This window comes from Camelus ferus, chromosome X, assembly GCF_009834535.1.
Source record: "Camelus ferus isolate YT-003-E chromosome X, BCGSAC_Cfer_1.0, whole genome shotgun sequence".
NCBI classification, from domain to species: Eukaryota; Metazoa; Chordata; class Mammalia; order Artiodactyla; family Camelidae; genus Camelus; species Camelus ferus.
The window spans coordinates 55,384,651-55,405,743 of NC_045732.1; the positions used below are offsets into that span (position 1 = coordinate 55,384,651).

At 37.9% G+C, this 21,093-nt stretch overlaps 1 protein-coding gene across 1 annotated transcript in view; it reads right to left on the reverse strand.

The window, feature by feature from the left end:
- The window catches only part of LOC116661873, a 119,165-nt gene extending 98,428 nt beyond the window's left edge, over positions 1-20,737 (reverse strand). The window contains exon 1 of the mRNA XM_032474683.1: positions 20,494-20,737. Coding sequence (XP_032330574.1) covers positions 20,494-20,737 — 244 coding nt within the window. The remainder of the gene's footprint in view (positions 1-20,493) is intronic.
- Between the last annotated feature and the right edge of the window lie 356 nt (positions 20,738-21,093).

Consider the following 21,093-nt stretch of genomic DNA (forward strand, 5'->3'; position numbering starts at 1 on the left):
AAAAACCAAATTTCTTCTGTATTATATAGGGAACTATATTCAATATCTTATAATAACCTTTTATGAAAATGACAATGCATGACTGGAACATTGTGCTGTACATCAGAAATTGGCACAATGTAACTGACTATACTTCAATTAAAAAAAATACTGGCTCTTGTGAAAGTGACAAAGATGGCAGAGTAGGAAGACCTTGAATTCACCTCCTCCCATGGGCACACCAAAATTATAACTATTTACAGAACAAATATCCATGAGAGTGACCTGAAGGCTAGCAGAAAAGATCTTCTACAGCTAAACATATAAAGAAGGAACAACAATTAGATAGGTAGGAGGGGTGGAGATGCAGTATAATCAAGACTGATGCCCCTGTGTAGGCGACCCACAATTACAATTGCAGAGGTTCTCACAAAGATCAAGGGGCCTGAGCACCACATCAAGCTACCCAGCTTAGGGGTCCTGCACTGGGAAGATGAACCACCAGAACATTTGGCATTGAAAGCCAGTTGGGCTTACTTTCTGGAGAGCCAGAGCTCTGTGGGAAAAAGACTCCACTCTTGAAAGGTACACGCAGAATCTCACTCTTGAGCTCCAGGCAGAAACAGTAATTTGAAAGGAGTCTGGATCAGACTCACTCACTAATCTGGGACAGTCTTCTAGAGAAGCAGGGGGCAATTGGAACTCACCCTGGTGATATAGACCCTGGCAGCAGCAATTTGAGAGCTCATCTCACTGCAAGGTCTCTGGTGCTGGTAAGCACTATTTTGGAATCCTCTCTCTAGCCTATTAGGGACCTGGCCCCACCCACCAGCAGGTCAACACCAGTCCTGGATGCCCCAGGCCAGGCAGCTAGCTGTGTGGGGACATGGCCCCACCCAAGAGCAGACCATCTGCTCTAGGAACCCCTGTGTCTGGAACCCAATCCCATCCACCAGAGGGCCCAGGACCTGGCTCCACCCACCAGTGTGCAGGCAATAACCCCACTATGCAGCCTCTCCCACCAGGGGGAAGGCATCAGCTCTGGGATCACCTGTGCCCCAGCCTTGCTCACTTGCCCTTGTAGCTGACACCAACACAGGGACCCCCAAGTCCCTGCAACCAGAGACCCCATGACACGGCTCCACTCACAGGTGGGCTGGCGCTAGCATCAAGACTCCTTGAGCCCCAGCACTGCCTGCTAGCAGGCCTATACCAGCTCTGGAAACTTCAGACTGCACAGCCATAGACTCCAGGGCCTGGATCCACCCTCCAGTGGGCTGGCACTAGCCCTGGAACCTAACCCATCATCAGCTTGACACTAGCTCCAGAACACCCAGCCTTACAGCCAGCCTACAAGTGCAAGTGGACAGGGGTGGGGCACAGGTATCCCAGAGCTCATGCCTGCCCCCTGGTGGGAGACATGGAGTACTGGCGTTATTGCCTGCCCATTGGTGGATAGGGCCAGGTCCTGGGCCCTCCGGTGGGTGGGGCTGGGTTCCAGGGTGGCTGGGACTCAGGGGCTTCTAGAGCAGATGGCCTGCTCTTGGGTGGGGCCATGTTCCTATCTGGTTCAGTCCAGGCTCCAGGCACAAGTGGGCCAACACTAGCCCCAGGTCTCCCTGGGACTAATTGACCAATGACATCTTTTAAGTCCTTATTCCTACATTTCCTTTTTGCCTCTCATCTGAGCAATCTGCTAAGAATGCCTATACTCCCTCTGACCCTTGGCACTGGCAGAAATGTGGTTTCTCCACCCCAGCCCCACCCCTAACCACAATAAAAACCCAAAGCCACCAACTCCCCTCCTCATTCTTGTTTCACTCCACATTGAACCTGAGTCCATCTCTTTGGGGAATCTTTTTGCTGTTTAGTATAAGAGTAAGCAAACTTTATTTCTTGTCCATAGTTCCTATGTGTCGTTTCTCCTGACATACATAATTCTTGTATGGGGGCTGCCCAGAGTCCAGCAGTGGATGCCAGACACCCAAATATAATTGACAGATCAGACTACCTGTGTGGTAATAAGGGCCCCTTATAGTCCTCTGAGGAAGTGGACTCACATCTCTCGGATTCTTCAGAGTTAACCATCCTTAATGCAAAACAGCCTTTCCCTAATATTAATCATGTCTCAAACTCAACTTTTTCATATAATTTTAATAGACTAATTCCTTCCTTATGGATGAGGATAGGAAATAGTTTAATGAATGGAGGAAAAAGAAGTCTGTTCTGATATACCAAGAAGACCATCCTGTGAATCTCTTGGGAGACAGTCTGTTGACCTTTCTTGCCAGAGTCAGTATCTTCCTAATACTACCATGTAGCGTAGGGAGCATGATCTCTATTTCTGTGGAGACTTTAATAATATTTTGGCCTCCTGTGAGTTTGGTAGAGGATAGAGAGGGGTGGGTACCAACTCAAGAGCTTTCCTTCTAAGCCACAGGAGTGAGTGGCTGTGAAATCTACATTTGGGAGTAAAATTTATTCACAGACCAAGTGGTAATGCCTGAGCCAAGCTGATGGCAATGGAGACGGAAAACATGAGTTGAGTGCTAGAGACACTGTAAAAGAAGAATCCCCATAATGTGTGGACTGAGTTTGGGGCTTAGAGAAGAGTCAAAGGTGACACAGAAATATTGAAACTTATAAGCCCAGGCGGAAGTCAAGGATAATCAGGCTTCATCTCTGGGGAAGATGAGTTCATTTTTGGACTTACTGAGTGTGAAGAGTCTGAGGAACATCCAAATGGAGACACTCAGCAGGTAGTTGGAAATGCTGGATAGGGCTGGAAAGCACAGTCCGTAGTTTTGAAATGTCAGTTTACCACAGGATAACTGTCCATAAATCACATCACGAGGGATTTGCTTTCTACATTGCCAATTCATAAAGCAGATCCTAGATAGGACATGGTTGCTTAATTAATGCTCTGAGGAAGAAAATGATGAAGGTAAAGATTTGCTGTCCTGAACAAAAAAGATTTATTCTGGAAATTAACATAAAACATATTTCTCATGCAGAACTGCAGAGAATCAGCGACTACATTTCCATGATTATTCAGGACCTCTGTAGTCGGTGCAACGCACAATGTGATCTCCTAGCTAATGCTGAAGTTATTTCTTAGATTTGGTTTGCACAAGGTATAACTTCTTAGGTTTGATGTTGTTTTGAGAGATATCGCTGTCTCCCATAGGTCAAAGGCAGTTGTTAGGACCAGGAGAAATAACACTATCAAATGTTGCAAGTTTTTTTTTCCTATGAATTTCATCTTGCATTGTTTTACATGAGAAATCTTGAACTAAAAAAAAAAAAGTAGGGGGGAATTAATAATGAAGATATTCTCAGCCAGATGGCAACAGTCTTTTGATTTAAGCTATTACATAGCTAAATTCATCCTTTGAAATTTTAATTTCCTGTGAATGACACTGCACTCCTCCCCAAGATTAGAGAGGGCTGGCTGCAGCCAGAGCACACGTCAGTGTGCATGCAACTTTCAAACCTCCCCTTTTTCATTGCTTTCTGAATAGCTTGGCTATTCTCTTCCAAGACAGAGAAAAATGATTCCCTAGAAATGGAACTTTCTCATCTCTATGCAGCAAAGAGCTCATATTCATTTTCTCAGCCTCTCATAGCTTCAGAAGAGATAGTTATTGTTAGCATGGACTATTCTTAGAGCCAGAAATGCTATGGTTAGGGCACTTCATCAACCAAATCACAGTTGTTCTGCCTCCTTGTAAGTGATATGCAGCCGTCCTCACCTCCTATTAGATTGCTCCAGGAAAAAGAATTTGCTATAACTAAATTGTTTCATACAGAATCTTTACTTGTCTAGGTCTTTGGCTTGTAACAAGTCTTTCTCTTCCAGTATGGTGATGCACAATACACCTGGAGCCCCAGCCAGTACTACAAAACATCCAGGTAGTCATTTATCTCTTTATGTAAGAGTTACATTGAAAAAGATTTTAAACATTGCAAATTAACACTCTCTCATCTGCTTTTGTCTTTCCTTCCAAGGATTTTAAATAAAACTCATCCCACACAATTTGGAGGAAACAAAAAATAGCTTAATTTAGCTTCTGTATGCTTGAGTTATAAACGTTGGTGAATATATATTTTAAATATATTCAGTAGGCACGCATACTTAAAATTATACAGGTACTCAAACTAAAAGTGAAATAGATATCCTTTGTCTCTTTTGACACACACAATCTTGCAGCCACAAATTAGAGATGGTGCTAATTCAGGTCTATGTCATGTAGTGAGAGTAGAGTTTTTAGTGGGGAATTTCCAATGTATCTTCCCACCCAGTGGGAGCAACTCATTCTTATTGGACTGTCATTAAAATGTGAAAAGATGGAAGAAAACAGATTAATGATATAATTACTAAATCTTGAGACCTTAACTCTCTCAAAACATGTAACACAACAACTACAACAAAAAGCTGTTTCTCAAAGATATTTGGAGAAATGCCTAATTCCAGAGCTAAGATATGGTAGACACAAGATAAACCTGGAATATCTTTTTTTAATATTTTATTTATTTATTTATTTATTTATTTATTTATTTATTTATTTATTTATTTATTTATTTAAATTGACATATAGTCAGTTTACAATGTTGTGTCAATTTCTGGTGTACGGAATAAGAATTCAGTTACACATGTACATACATATATTCATTCTCATATGCTTTTTCATTATAGGTTACTACATGGAACATCTTGTTATGCCAGAAATATAATAATTTTTTTTTAATTGGGAGTATGTCACAAGGATACTTGAAAGGGCTCCTACTGGCCAAATCTAAGATAATATGAGCCCCAAAATAATTAAATAAGCCACTGATAAAAATAAAAATTCATGAGTCCACACTGATAATAATAGATAAATATATAAATGAAAATGGGATAAGGAGTCTCTCTTAAAGTAAAAGGCTGAGAGCTGACTGGTAAATGTAGAGGGAGTACTGGAGCTGAAAAACCATTTTTTTAACAATCATAGTAAAGTTTGGATTATGCAAGAATCATCAGTGGTGGCTGGATCTTGAGACAAATTTTGCTAAGTAGTGTATTTGCATGGGTTTAAGGTGACTCCCCATAGACTGTTTATTAGTTGCAAAGGAGGAAAAAACTCCAGTAATTATACCAGGGAGAAATCAGGTAGCACCTTACTTAACTTGATGATCAAAGGTCAAAGAAAAGCTGTGGAACTATTCCGAATTAAAGGAACCTAACAAGATATGACAACTGTATGTGATACTACATGCTAGACTGGCTTGTCAACTACAGGACATCAATGCTATAAAGGACATTTTTGGGTCAATTGACAAAACTGGAATATGAAAGATATATTAGATAAAAGTATATATCATATTTTTAGGACCATGATGCATTTAACTTACCCTTGAATGGTTTCAGAACTATTATGAAAGTATCTATATGCATATCAATATCTATCTATTGAGAGAGCACACAAATACAAAGCCAAAGGGGTGAAATATCAACAACAGACACATTTGAGTAAAGGGTGTCCAGGTGTTTTTTTTTTTTTTTTTTTTTGCTTATCTTTAAGTATGAATTTATTCACAAATAAAAACTTTTTAAATTGTTTCCTAATAGGAAAATCCAGTAAGCAAATAGAATTTCCCCTTCCATCTTGATGGTTGGCTTGCTAATAAGGTATTAATGGGTAGAGGCCAATCAAGTTGATAATGGTTTGGAAATGTGGCCTGAGGTTAAGTCCAAGATGACTTCATACTCAAAGTTACAAAGGCTTGGTAAGTTTCAGAAGGCCTTGGAAGGAGACTGGACAGGACTAAAGAATGAGAATGGATTTTGTAATAGTGTTGGAAAACTCAAACTTATTGCTGTTAGCTATAAGACATTGCTTAGAAATCATTGCATTGTATGACTTTTATTAACTTACATAAATTGTTTGTACGTGTATGTATATGTGTGTATATATATGCATACACACATACAAATATCAAATCATGAATGCGCTTGTCACATCAGATATATGCATCTGATAGTGCCAGACAACTAAGAAATGAAGTGTAAACCTGAAATTGCTGATAACATCCCAAATGAGAAGCAAAACTGAGAGAAAACTTTTGCAATTGCATGTTCAAGTTGTGTTATTCTCTTGACAAAAATTAGCAACAATTTGCCACTATATGTTCATGTGGCACCTACTTCAGTTACATGTGAAGCCCAGTACTTTTCACTTTGATGCTGGGAGGACTACTGTTGCTGCTGCTGCTAGTAAGTACTATTAGTTGTAGGCCTCCTCTTGGGCCTTATGTGTCCTTTGTGTGTTTGTGTTGGATGGATCAGACATATGAACTCTTAGTCTCTCTCTCTGCCTGCTGGGGCAAAGGGGACTTTGTCCTGATACAGTTGATTTGTGTATTTGGACCCACAAAATGGAGGCTGCGCCCATGGCCTGGCCCACATTCAAATATAAACCTTAGTCAGCCTGCCCTTATGGGAAACACTTGTCGAGGAACATACACCAATCACAATCCTCCAATTCAGCTTTAGCTAGCTTACCTTACCTAGAAAATATGACCTGCTAGCCTTATAAGGAAATCCCCAACTGCCTAGCCAATCATGCCTTGTTTCCAAGTTACCTCTTCTATTGTTCTAGATAACTCACTCTTGCCCCCAATCCATCAGGAACAGTACTCCACTGCTTGTGAACAGTGTACTCCCCTAATCCATGGGTTGTGTTCCTTTGAGTAAAGAACATCGAGCTTGTTACTAAATTGTTCTAGTTTTGTCATCTGACAGTCCCTAAGCCCATCTATTAAGATGCTTCATGGTGGAGGGGGAGGGTATAGCTTAGTGGTAGAGCATGTGCTTAGCATGCATGAGGTCCTGGGCTCAATCCCCAATACCTCTGCTAAATAATAATAATTAATAATTTAAAAAATAAACATACTTTTATGATCCCTATTACCCTAATGATCCTAAGCCACACTGGACCTGAGACATCTCTGCAAGACTTGCAGTCCCTCTTGTGAAGAAAGTCACAGGTCTTCTCTGAACTGGGTCCTTTGCTCCCCCAAACGTATTTTGATTTTCTGTATTTTAATTTACTCCATTACTGCCAACAACACACTCAGCCAGAGTGGGAACACAGGGCAGAGAACCTATTGTTCCAAACCAGTGATTAACTTATTAATCTCCTGTATGGACTGAATGGTTTTATCCCACCCACCCTCTACCTTGCCAAATTCACCTCTTGAAGCCCTAACCCTCAATGTGATTTTATTGCAGATAGGGCTCTTACAAAGATAATTAAGGTTAAATGAGGGCTTGATGTTGAGGACTTGATCCAATAGATTTAGTGTCCTTATAAGAAGAGACACCAGAGAGCTCACTCTCTCTTGTCCCTTGCAATTAGAGGAAAAGTCATGTGAGAACAATGTAGCTGTCTACAAACCAAAAAGAGTCCTCATCAGGAACCAAATCCACTGGAACCTTGATCTTAGACTCTCCAGCCTCTAAAACTGTGAGGAACTAAATTTCTGTTGCTTAAGCCACACAGTCTGTGGTATTTTATTATGGAAGCCTGATTCTTTGCTCCTTGCCGATCAGTGTTGGCTCATTTTAAGTGGGAAAATTAGTTCCAACCTCATCGTGTAGGCTTTCCTGATCTATGTGAATACTATATGCCAGTATATCTCAAACTTGAGCATGCATTGGAATCACTTGGAGGGCTTCTTAAAGCACAGAGCTGAGTCTCACCTCAGAGTTTCTGATTCAGTAGTACTGGGTTGGGGCCCATGGTTTTATATTTCTAATAAACCTCCAGGTGATTTTGACACTGCTGGTCCAGGGGTCACACTCTGAGAACCATAGCTATATACTTAAGTCTATCATTGTATAAATACACTTTAGAATAAACTTTTACAGCAGTCCTTTAGGCTGCAAAAGTCCTTTGGCTCTTGATTCTAAATCAAGTTTTTGAGACTAAAACAAACAAAATAAATAGCTCTTCCTTCTCAGAAAGCTTAGCTATTGAGATTCAAAAGTGCCTTGACTTTCAAAGCTATTATCTTTTCTAAGAGTTTTAAAAAATCTGTTTAGAAACTGAAATGACTTTTTTTTTCTCTTGGGGTTCTCTTTGTGTTCATTCTTTTAGGTGAAAAATGTCTCAAGATGCTTTGAAAACCAATAATTCAGTAGATAGAGAATATCATGAAAGCAGAAAACTGCAGGAAAGAAAAACTTTAGGTATCTCAGAATTTGATCCTGCCACAAAAGAAAAATCACCATTTATTTAGTGTTTATGCCAAGCACTATACTGGTAATTCCTTATATTTTTTACTTTAATTTTCACAATGAACCTCTTCAAAGTATGTGATATGTTTGTTATTGCTGTTGTAATTGCTGTGTTCTTGCTTACAGTTGAGCAAAATGAGGCTTAGAGAAGTTAAGATACTTGCCCAAATTTTCACAACTGGTAAGTGACAGAGCTGAAATTCTAACCTAGGCTTGCCTGTTTACAGCTCTTAACTACTGCTATATAGCCTTTCTAATAAATTTTGAAAGCAAATTCATTATGACTAAAAAGGAAATAGCTATCCTTACTCAAACTGACCATGTCTTTTTCGTCTGTAAGACAGTCAGACTTGGTATTAGGAATAATTCCCCAGTCAGAAGATCTATTAGACTCTTGTTAGAAGTGGTAGCAACTTCACACCCTTGGTCATTGAAAGTGGACAATGTAGAAACCTGGACTATGTGTCACTTGAAAAAACTCCATATGAGCTGAAAACTGAAATCATCAGCTTTTAAAGTTTAAAAAAATTTTAATAGTATACCTTGAAATCTGGTCCTCAAGTGTTTGAATCAAGTTGCTCATTTGTTTAGTCACTGCCCAGTATTTCTTCCAAGGGGAACAAATGTTTGCTTCAGTTAACCCATTATTCATGGCAGATTCACACTAGAAAATGTGGTTATCTGAGCCCCACTCAGATGTCAATATTATGTAGCTGTGTATCTTTCTCACTCTCCTTGATGAACACTATGCACACAACACAGCCATCTGGCAGTGGGGATAGAAACAGTGTGAAAATGAGATATGCGTGTGTAAATAAAATATTGATGAATGAAGCTCTGAGACCTGAGATGAAAGTGAAGCAGAACAGACAGGTAAATCATTCTGATACTTGTGTTAGTGTTGAAATTATGTTCCTCACTTTCTGTTTTTTTTTTTTTTTCCTGCTGACAGCAGTGCAGGTGACAAAAAATACTTTCAATTTTGCTGCTGATACAGTACTGAAGTATAAGAAGCAGTTTCCTTTTTGCTGTTGAGGAAGTGACCTGCCCTCAAAGGAAAGGGAAGAATATAATGATATTGACCTATTTATGGGATAATATATAGTTTATGCACAAACTAGGGTGAAGTGGTCTGAAAAACAGCTGAATGGAAATGGAATTAGTGAAATGTGGGTATTGCGAACTTTATTTCATTTCTTTGTTGAATTTTCTCTCCCTTTACATTGATTTTTTTAAATTGAAGTACAGTTGATTCACAATGTTGTGTTAGTTTCCAATATACAGCATAGTGATTCAGAGAGATATATATATTCAGATATATATATATATATATATATATATATATATATATATATATATATATATACACTTATTCATATTATTTTTTGTGATAGTTTATTACAAGATATTGAATATAATTCCCAGCACTACACAGTAGGACATTGTTTTTTATCTATTTTATATATAGTAATTTGTATCTGCTAATCTCAAACTCCTAATTTATCTCTGCCCCCTCTTTCCCCTTTGGTAACCATAAGTTTGTTTTCTATGTCTGCGAGTCTCTTTTTGTTGTCTAAATAAGTTTGTTTGTATCATTTTTTTAGATTCCACATATAAGTTATATCATATAATATTTATATATATATATTATATATATCATATAATATATATTATTATATAATATTTATCTTTCTGTGTCTGACTTACTTCACTTAATATGACAATCTCCAGGTCCATCCATGTTGCTACAAATGGCAATATTCCATTCTTTTTTATGGCTGAGTAGTATTTCATCTTCTTTATCAATTATCTGTCAATGGACGTTTAGGTTGCTTCCATGTCTTGACTATTGTAAATAGTGCTGCTATGAACATTGAGGTGCAACTTTTACATTGATTTTGATCTCTAAGTTGAATGTAAAATGGGAGAAGAAAATACTTGAACCTCTAGTTACTAATCTTCATTAATATGTATAATAACTAATAGCTAACATCTAATGAGTTTTTCAACCACATAACAAAATGTGCTTTGTGTTTTCTCATTAACTTTTCATAACCACTGTATGAAATAGATAACATTATTGTCTCCTTTAGCCATTAGAAGACATGGACGTAGAGAAATTGAGTGACTTGCTTAAGATCATGCAGCTAATAAGTGGTGAATATAAGATTCAAGCAGGCATTTTGATTTTAGGGCCTGTGATTTTTTTTTTGTATCACTCCCCCTAACCCCTCCCCAGCTTTACTGAGGTATAATTGAAATTTTTAATTATATATATTTAATGTGTACAACTTGATGATTTGATATATGTATACATTGTGAAATAACCACCATTATCAAGCTAGTAACCTTACATAGTTACTATTTCCTACTGTGTGTGTGTCTGTGTGTGTTGTGATGTGAACACTTAAAATCTACCCTTAGAAAATTTCAAGTATACAAAACAGTATCGTTAACTATAGTCACAAAGTTGTATGCTAGATCTCTAGAATTTATTTATTTTGCATAATTGAAACTTTGTTCCCCTTACCAGCAACTCCCCATTTCCCCCAATTCCCAGCCCCTGGCAACCACCATTCTCTTCTCTGTTTCTGTGAGTTAGACTCTTTTAGGTTCCATATATAAAAGATATTGTAATATTTGTCTTTCTGCATCTGGCTTATTTCATGAACCATAGTGTCCCCCAGGTTCATCTATGTTGTCACAAATGTCAGGATTTCTTTCTTTTTTATATTCCATTTCATATATATATATAAATTGATGGACAATTAGATTGTTTCCATATGCTGACTATTATGAATAATGCTGCAATAAATATATGTGAACAGATATCTGAGAGAACACTGATTTAGACAATCATCCATGGAGGAGAGAGATTTTGTTGAAATCTAGGAATCCAGCAGAGAATTTATTTCATCAAGGGTGCAAAAAAATCAGAGATAAGGTGCATTGGAGAGGGTAAGAGGAATAGTTTGACTACCTATATCACCCCTCCCCCAAGGCAACACAGCTTAGTGCCAGGAGAGCCATTTCTCAGCCTATGATTTCTCCTGTAGGGAAATATGAGAGTGTGCGAGTGAGTGCCCGGCTTCCCCAGTTGTATGGAGCTCTGTCAAGGAAGTCCATTTCTCTCATGCATCATCCAGAATACTAAGAATACTAAGTGATGGACTGTATGACTGGGGGGTATTGAGTGGTTGAGAGAACAGCAGTCAGGACTCAGAATGGAACATATCAAAGGGACACTGATTCCTGCAAAACACATCATGGACTCCATTGGGAGGCTTCCCACAAGCCACTGGGGATGTCTTACTTGTGGATCCTGCCAGTTGCCCCACAGAGCTACATGTGTTTCATCCACACACTCCACAACCAATGGCCAGTTCCCTGTGCATGGCCTCACAGCAGTGAAAGTGAGCTTTTGTAAATGAGCAGAAGGTACATGCAGAAATCCAGCCCAAATCTGTGTGCCTGGGAGAAACCACAAACTTGAGCATTTAGAACTACCCTCAGTAGAGCAAAAATGCGGCTGCCAGCACTTGGGCTGGCTTTTCAGGATCAAGAGAAGGCAGACAAGCTTAAGAATTCTGCTACAAGAGGGAGCAAAAAGTGTGGAGCAGGTGTACCCCTAGAAAAGGGCTGAGAAAGCCTCAGGATTCATAGTAGAACTGATGGAAGGTATTTCTCTCTTCATGTCAGTCAGTAAAGACTGGCAGAGGTGACTGCTACTTGAAATGCAAAGACAGCAAGGCAAGACCTCAAGGAACATAAGAAATCGAGTAAACATGATACCACCGAAATAACACAATAATTTTCTATTATTCAAACCCCAAAATATAGAGATTTGTGATTTACTCAATGAAAAATTTTAAGTATCTGTTCTAAGGAAGCTCAATGAGCTACAAGAAACAGAGAAAGGTATTTCAACAAAATCAGAAGAGCTACACATGAAGAAAATTAAAAGTTTCACAAAGAGATATAAATCACAAAAAAACCTGAAATTCTAGACATAAAGAATACAATGAATGATATGAAAAATACAATAGAGAGTATCAACATTCAGAATGGATCAAGCCAAAGAAAGAATCTATGACACAGAAGATAGGACCTTTGAAATTATCCAGAAGAGAACAGAGAGAAAAAATGAAAGAGTGAAAGAGAACCTATGTGAATTATGGGATACCATGAAAAGAAACAGTCTTCAAATTATTGGAGTCATAGAAGAAGAGACAGTGAAGGAGGTGGAAAGTTTATTTAAAGAAACTTTAATTTGAGAACTTCCCAAATCTGGGGAATGATTTGGATATTAAAGGTCATGAAGCTAACAAATCATGCTAAAATTTTAATTCAAAATGATCTTATCTAAGTCATATTACATTAAAACTGTTTAAAATCAAAGATAGAGAATTCTAAAAGCAGAAAAAAAAATGATTAGTCACATATAAGGCAATCCCGATGAGGCTATGTGCAGATTTCTAGGCAGAAAATTTGTGGGCCAGAAGAAAGTAGAGTGATACATTGAAAGTGCTGAAAGAAAAAAAAGTGTCAGCCAAGAATACCACACTGAGCAATGTTGTCTATCAGAAATGAAGGCAAGATAAAGACTTTTCCAGACAAACAAAAGCTGAGAGAGTTCATCTCACTAGACTTGCTTTTCAAAAAGTGTTGAAAGGAGTTATTTAAGTTGAAACAAAAGTTTCCTATTTTATAAAATGAAGGCATATTAAAATAGATAACACTGGAAAAACTAAATATATGGTTAAATTCAGGATATGTGTATACTGGAATATAGTGATTTGTTAATCACTTAACACTAGTACAAAAGATAAAGAATCAAAGTATTAAAAATTAACTATAGCCACAATAATTTGTTAATGAATACACAATATAAAAAGAGTTATATTGAGACATCAAAAACAGAAAAAGGAGGGGCAGTAGAATGGTAAAGATTTTCCATGTGATAGAAGTAAAGCTGTCATCTGTGCAAAACAGACTGTTATATCTATAAGATGCTTTATGTAAGCCACATGGTAAACAAAGAGCAAAAACTTATGGTATATACACAAAAGAGAAGGGAATTAAAGCATGCTGCTATGGAAAAATCATCATTCACAGAGGAAGCCAGTAAGGGAGGAAAAAAGGACAAAGGAACAACAAAACAGTCAGAACAATTAATAAGAAGGCAGTAGCAACTCCTTTTCTATCAATAATTACTCTAAATGAAATAGACTAAATTATGCAATCAAAAGGCACAGAGTGACTAAATGGATCAAAAAAAAAAACAAAAACAAAAACCAGGACCCAACTACATGCTGATTACAAGAGACTCACTTTAGCATTAAGGACACATAAAAGCTCAAAGTGGAGGAATAGAAAAAGAAACTTCATGCTAATGGAAAGCAAAAGAAAGCATGAGTCACTATAATTATACCAAACAAAATAAACCTTAAGCCACAAATAGTAACAAGAGACAAAGAAGGTCATTATATGAGGATAAAGAGGTCAATTCACCAAGAAGATATAACCATTGTAAATACAGGTACACCCAACAGTACAGCAGCTAAATATATTAAGCAAATACTAAGAGATTTAAAGGGAGAAATAAATGACAAGAACATCAATACCCACTTTCAACAATGAATGCACAATTAATCCAGATTGAAAATCAGTTAGGAAACATTGGACCTGAACTATACTTTAGACCAAGTGGATCTAACAGACATATACAGAACATTCCATCCAACAGCAGCAGAATACACATTCACCTCAAGTGCACACAGATCATTGTCTAACACAGATATGTTGGGTCACAAAACAAATCTTAACAAATTGAAAAAGATTGTAATCATATCAAATATCTTTCCTAACCACAATGGTAGGAAACTAGAAATCAGTAATAGGAGGAAAGCTAGTAAATTCACAAATACATGGAAATTAAACAACACACTCTCGAACAGCCAATGAATGGGTCAAAGAAGTCAAAAAGGAAATCAAAAAATACCTTGAAACAAATAAAAATAAAAACAATGCATCAAAACTTACAGAATTCAGCAACAGCAGTCCTAAGAGGGATGCTAATAGTGATGAATTCTTATATTAAAAAAGAAAGATCTGGGACCTCCCACAGGCAGAGAGTTGTGAAATTGACTGTAATATTGACTGCTTCTGTGTATGTTTGGATCACACTTTCCTAGTTCTTGGAATGTCTGATAACTTTTTGTTGAAAACTGGACCTTTTAGATAATATATTGTAATGATTCTGTATACTGATTCCAACAAGGGTTGTTGTTGTTGATTTGGCTGCCTTCTGAGGTATACATGGAAAATTCTCCAGGATAGGCCATATTCTGGGCCATGAAATGAAATTAATAAAATTTAAGAGCATTGAAATCAAAAAGTCTGCTCTCTGACTACAAAAAACTAAATTAGAAATCATAACAGATGGAAATTTGGAGAGTTGACAAATAAGTGAAAATTAACCAACACACTTCTAAATAATCAATTGGTTAAGAAAGAAATCACAAAGTAAATTAGAAAATACTTAGGCATTAATGAAAACAAAAATACAATATAGTAAACCCATATGATATAGCTAAAGTAGAGCTTAGAGGAAAATATATAGCTGTAATTGCTTATATAAAAGAATAAGAAACATCTGAAGTCATTTTCCACCTTAGTAAACTATAAAAAAAAAACTAAATTAAAAGCAAGCATAAGAAAGGAGAATATAAAGATTAGAGTGGAAATAAAAGAAATAGGGATTAGAAAAACAATAGAGAAAATCAACAAAAGCAAAACTTATTTTTTTAAGAGATCAAAATTATTGATGAACCATTATCTAGATTGACTAGGAAATAAAGAGAGAAGAATGAAATGACTACAATTAGGAAAGAAAGGGAGGATACCAGCAATTATAGGAAAATGTCCACTCTTGTCACTTATATTCCACATTGTACTAAAAGTTCTCACCAAGAAAAAGAAATATAGATAATTAAGGAAGAAATAAAATCATCTCTTTTCACAGATTACATTATCTTGTACATAGATAATCTTAAGGAATCCACTAAAAATCTATTATGTACTAACATAATATTACTAAGAACTAATATATGAGTTCAGAAAGTTTTCAGGATACAAGATCAATGTACAAAAATTAATTGCATTTTCATATACTTGCAATGAACGGTCTGAAAATGAAAGTAAGAAAACACAAAATAGTATTAAAAAAGAATAAGATATTGAATAAGAAATGTATTAAGTGGAATACATTTAACAAAATATGTACACAATTTGTACAATAAAAACTAGAAAACGTTGTCAAAAGAAACTAAAGGAGATCTAAATAAATTGAAGACATCCCATGTTCATGAATCTGTAAACAATATTGTTAACATGATTATACTCCCTAAATTCATCAACAGATTCTGTACAATCTGAATCAGAATCCTAGAGGTTTCTTTGTACAAATTGACAAGCTGATCTTAAAATGTATATGGATACTCAAGAATATGCTAGAAGAGGCAAATGAATCTTGAAGAAGAAGCACAAAGTTGGAGGACTCATGCTTCCTGATTTTCAAAACTTACTACAAAGAAACAGTGATCAAGAAAGTGTGGCATTGGAATAAGGATATACATATAGATCAAGGGAATAAAATCGAGAGTCCAGAAATAAACCCACATATCTATGGTCAACTGATTTTCAACAAAGGTGTCAAGAACATACAATAGGGAGATAATAGACTTTTCAAAAACTTGTGCTGAGAAAAATGGATATCCACATGCCAAATAATGAAGTTTGGCCCCTCCGTTGCTCCATACACACGCAAAATAAATCAAAATAGATCATAAAACTAAATATAATAGCTAAAACTGAAACATCATTAGAAGAAAACAGGAGTGTATCTTCATGACCTTAGGCTAGATGTTGGACAACAAAAAGCACACGTTAAAAACGAAAAAAACAGATAAATTAGACTTCATAAAAATTGTAAACTTTGGTACTGCAAATGATACCACTAAGTAAACAAAACCCACAGAATGGGAGAACATATTTGTGAATAATATATCTGAACAGGACTTGTATCTGGAATATATAAAGAATTCTTACAACTCAATAATAAAACCCAAATGGGCAAAGGTCTAAAATGACATTTCTTCAGAGATATAAGGAAAACCAATAAGCAAATAAATAGATGCTCAACATCATTAGTCACGAAAAAGCACATCACAGTGAGATACCACTTTATACCAGCTAGAAGGGCTATAATCAAAGACAGACAATAATATGTGTTAGAGAGGATGAGAAGAAACTGCAACCTTCATACAATGTTGATGGGAACGTAAAATGGTGCAGCTGCTTGGAAAACAGTTTGAGTTCCTCAAAATGCTAAACATAGACTTCACATATGACTGAGAAATTCCACTCTTAGGTACATATCCAAGAAAAATAAAAACACAGATCCACACACAGACTTGCATGTGAATGTTCATTGCAGTTTTTTTTCCATAATAGGCAAAAGGTGAAAACAATCTAAATGCCCATCAGCTAATGAATGGAGGGATGACTGCTGATGGCTATGGTGTTTTTTGGAGGATGATGAAAATTATAAAATTCGTTGTGGTGATGGTTAGTTACACAACATTGTAGATACACTAAAAGTCATTGAATTGTGTACTTTACATGGATGAATTTTATGGTATATGAATTATATTTTAATAAAGCTGTTAAGAAAAGAACAAGTTATAACAAAAAAGTATGTGCAAATCTGATCTGATCTACTTATTTCACACATACCATTGTGAAAGAACACAAGCTAGTTTAAAAGAAAACTTGAATTTTTAGAACAGTTTTAGACTTAGAAAAATTTACAAAGATAGTACGTAGAGTTCCCATATATTCCACACTCATTTCCCCTATTATTAAGTTGATATTGTATATTATAATTAATGAACCAATACTGATATACATTATTATACATTGATATACATTATATAATTGAAGTCCATATTTTATTCAGAGTTTATTCATTTTTACCTAGTACCCATTTTCTTTTCCAGGGTCCCATCCTGGATATCACATTTTGCTTAGTTGCTATGTCTTTGACTCGGTTTGGCTCGACAGCTTTTCAGACTTTCCTTCTTTTTGATGACATTAACAGATTTAAGGAGTATGGGTTAGGTATCTCATAGAATTTCCCTCTATTGGGATTTGTCCAATGTTTTTCTCATGTTTAGATTGTGGTTGTGGGTTTGGAAGAAAAAGAGCACAGAGATAATGTGTCATTTTTATCACATCAGATCAAGAGTTCATACAATCAACATGACTTATCACTGTTGATTTTGACCTTGATTACCTGGCTAAGGTAATGTTTCTCAGGTTTCTCTACTGTAAAGTTGCTCTTTCCCCCTCCTTCCCATGATGTACTGTTTGGAAGGAAGTCACTATGTGCAGCCCACATTCAAGGAGTGGGGAATTACGGTCACCCTCTTTGAGGGTAGATTATCTAAATAAATTAATCGGACTTCTGCATGGAGAATTTCTCTCTCCTCTCTCATGTATTTATTTGTTCAATCATTTATTTATATCAGAATGAGCTCATTTCATACTTTGGGTTATAATCCAACACCATTTTATTTATTTTACTGTTCAAATTGTTCCAGCTTTGGCTCAATTTTTAATAGATCTATGACTTACTAGTTTCTCATAAGAAAAAGTGCAACAACGTTCACATCTTCCTTTCTCTGAAGTCCTCTATTATTCTTTGTCCTCAATAAACTCCTCTTTCTCTTTGGGGTATTTTATTGGCTTAGATCTCTGAAAGTAAAAATATAATGAAATTAACTCAATATAACTAAATAAATTCATCAAAGAAGAGAATGGATAGAATTTTGCAGCTTGTTCTAACAGTTCAATACTTTGCAGCTTATTTTAAAAGTTCAATGATATTTTGCATAACATTTATGCATCCGACATTATACAGTTCAATAATTTCTGGGTTCATTAAAACAGAGTTTGTCTGAATGCATTGGATGAAATATGTCTACACTATCAAAATATACAGTGTCAGCTTACGCAAATGTTAGCCACTTTTGCAAGAATGGTATCCACACATTACTTGTTAATTTGAGAAATCAAAGTTGGATTTTCAAACAAAGCCAGACTATAAAGCACAATAAGCTCTAAATGCATCGAACTGAGAGATATTTGTTGGTCATTTCCACTCTTTTTCATAAAAAAAAAACTATCTTTATTTAAACAACCAACCATTGTTAAGTAGTAAATTTAAAAAAAAAAAAATGGTGGCGGGAGTGGTTCAAGATGGCGACATAGAAAGAGCCTGAACTTACCTCCTCCCATGGACACAACAAATAAACAGCTATATCTGGATAAATTCCCTCTGAAAAAAACCTGAGAACTAGCTGAACACTTTTTCCACAACAAAAGATAAAAAGGACAAATAGGAGAGGCAGAGAAATGCTCTTGCCAAAAACCCCATCACCAGCATGGCAGCACACAATAAGAAGGGATCTCACCAGATGGGTGCCTCTTCAGGAGCAAGGGGTTGGCGCCCCACATCAGGCATCCCAGCCTCTGGAATCTACAGTGGAAAGAAGAGCCCCACAAAAGTCTGGCTTAGGAAACCAACAGGGCTGATGTACAAGGGTTCCAAAGTGATATAGGAAAATGATTCCCTTCTTAAAGGGCTCACATGTGGTCTTATTTACCCCCAGACCCAGTGAAATAGCAGTTTGGAAAGTGTTGAGACTATCTGTGAAGGAGAGTCATTTGTGGATCTGAAAGCATCAGCTGGAGGGGTGGCCGATTGCGGAAATGCTCCCCAAAGATGGAGGAGCTGGTAGATGCCATTGTCAGGCTCCCCACCTAACCTGCTAGCACAGGTGGGTGAGCTCAGATGTAGAGGTGAGCAATTGTGGCACTATTCCACCGCACTGCTGAAGCTGAAACACTCCAGCGGATGTAGCCTTCCCCTAGTCCCCTGGCTGGGGCTGCCAAGGGTGAGCAGTCTTACCCCTCTCCCAGCCTAAAGCCAACTCAGCATCCCCCTTCCCCCTGACTGGGGTTGGCGAGCATGAGCAGTGTCAGCATTCTCCCACTCCAGCTGAGGCACCTGCCTAGACAAGGCACTCTCATGCTGCACTGCTGAAGTCCACAGGCACATCCAGTCAAGTCATTTCCCCACTGCCTTCCTGAAACAAGAGAGCAAGCACCACTCCTACACTCTCTAGCTGCCTACCTAAAGCCAGTGGGGGTGTACAGTCCACACAGAGGAAACCCCTTGATCGCCTGGCACTGGTGGCCAAGGGGGCTAGCATTCCTGAGCTCCACGGTACCGTAACAATTGAAAGTCAATTCTTGTCTGGCCACCACCCCCAGAGCACTGCAGACAGGAGACTGCAACAACCCTAGGCAATGAAAAAGGCCGATTTACTTAGCTGGAGCTTCATCCAGAGGGACAGGCTTTAGGTTTCCCACACATCTAGAAGTTAATGAGGCATCCTTGCACATCTTCTTAGCCTCACTACAGCTCGACAAGACTTCCCAGAAAGGGGCTTGTACACTCATCAGGAGCCCCTATTTTTTGCAATTGCTGCCCAGGGGACATCTCCCAATCTCCCGGTCTGGAGGCCAGCAGGGATATAATTGAGTTTTTCACAAGACTTTATTTATCTGTGTACTTTTAAAGCTGCTTCCTGAGGGTCTGGCACCCAATCAGCCTGAAACTAGGTGTTAAATGAGATTCCTCCCCTAGGAACATTGACAGGTCTCGGCACACCCTCAACAACAAGGGCATATCGAGAATAAATCAGGCAAGCTTGCAAGTGAATCAGTTTCATAGTGGTATGAGATGCTCCCTTTGTCTCTCCTTTTCAATCTACATCCATAAATCAACAAAGGTGCCTCAGCCCAACACACCAGGATACTGGAGAAGTCCACTCATTTGTACATCTAAAGGTAGGTGGCCTGGAATATATAGGGGAGGCAGAACTCAGGGAACAGAGGAGGTGGTGCTGGCGATCCTGGACCCTCGGCCATAGTGGCTGAGCCCACAGCCACAGAAAACCCTGCAGCATTAGGGGAGGTAGTGCGCATAACACTGGCCTCCTGGTTGCAGCACAGCCTGTGACCACAAGGAATCAGACAGAAGCAGCAGGGTCTGCAACCCTGTGTCTCCAGCCATAGAGGCACTTCTAACTCCACCTACCACCAACCCCTGCCATTGCCTGCAGTGGTGGCACCCATGAACCCAACAACCCTGGTCACGGCAGAGACACTGTGACCCCGGCTACCCCCTCCCCATCCTCTTGTGGCAGCAGAGCCTACAACCCAGGAGACTCGAGATGTGGTAGAGGTGCCCACCATACTGGTGCCCCATGATGCTAGCAACACCGGCAGCAGCAAGGCACCAACAACCTCAGAGGCACAAGTAGTGATCACAAGGGCACGGGGCGACATCTCTGATAGAGGTGGTGGAAGTGGAAAATGCTCATTCTTAAACAACCAGAGGCTGCTCAGTGTTGTTAAGAGAAACCAAAAACTTGTGATATAGCGCCACCTACTGGCAAACAGAAGGAATACCTCTAATTACTAATTTGTTCAATTGCTAGAATGACGTTTAAAAAAAAAAGCTCTACCTAAAGATGAAAGGTATTTGCTACTTCAAATGCACTGGCAGAACAACTCATCAAGCACCATGAAGAACCATGGTAACATGGTATCATAAAAAGAAAATGATAGTTTTTTCAGAAACCAAACTTAAAGTCACAGAATATTACAATATAAATGATAGAAAATTCAAAATATCTGCTATG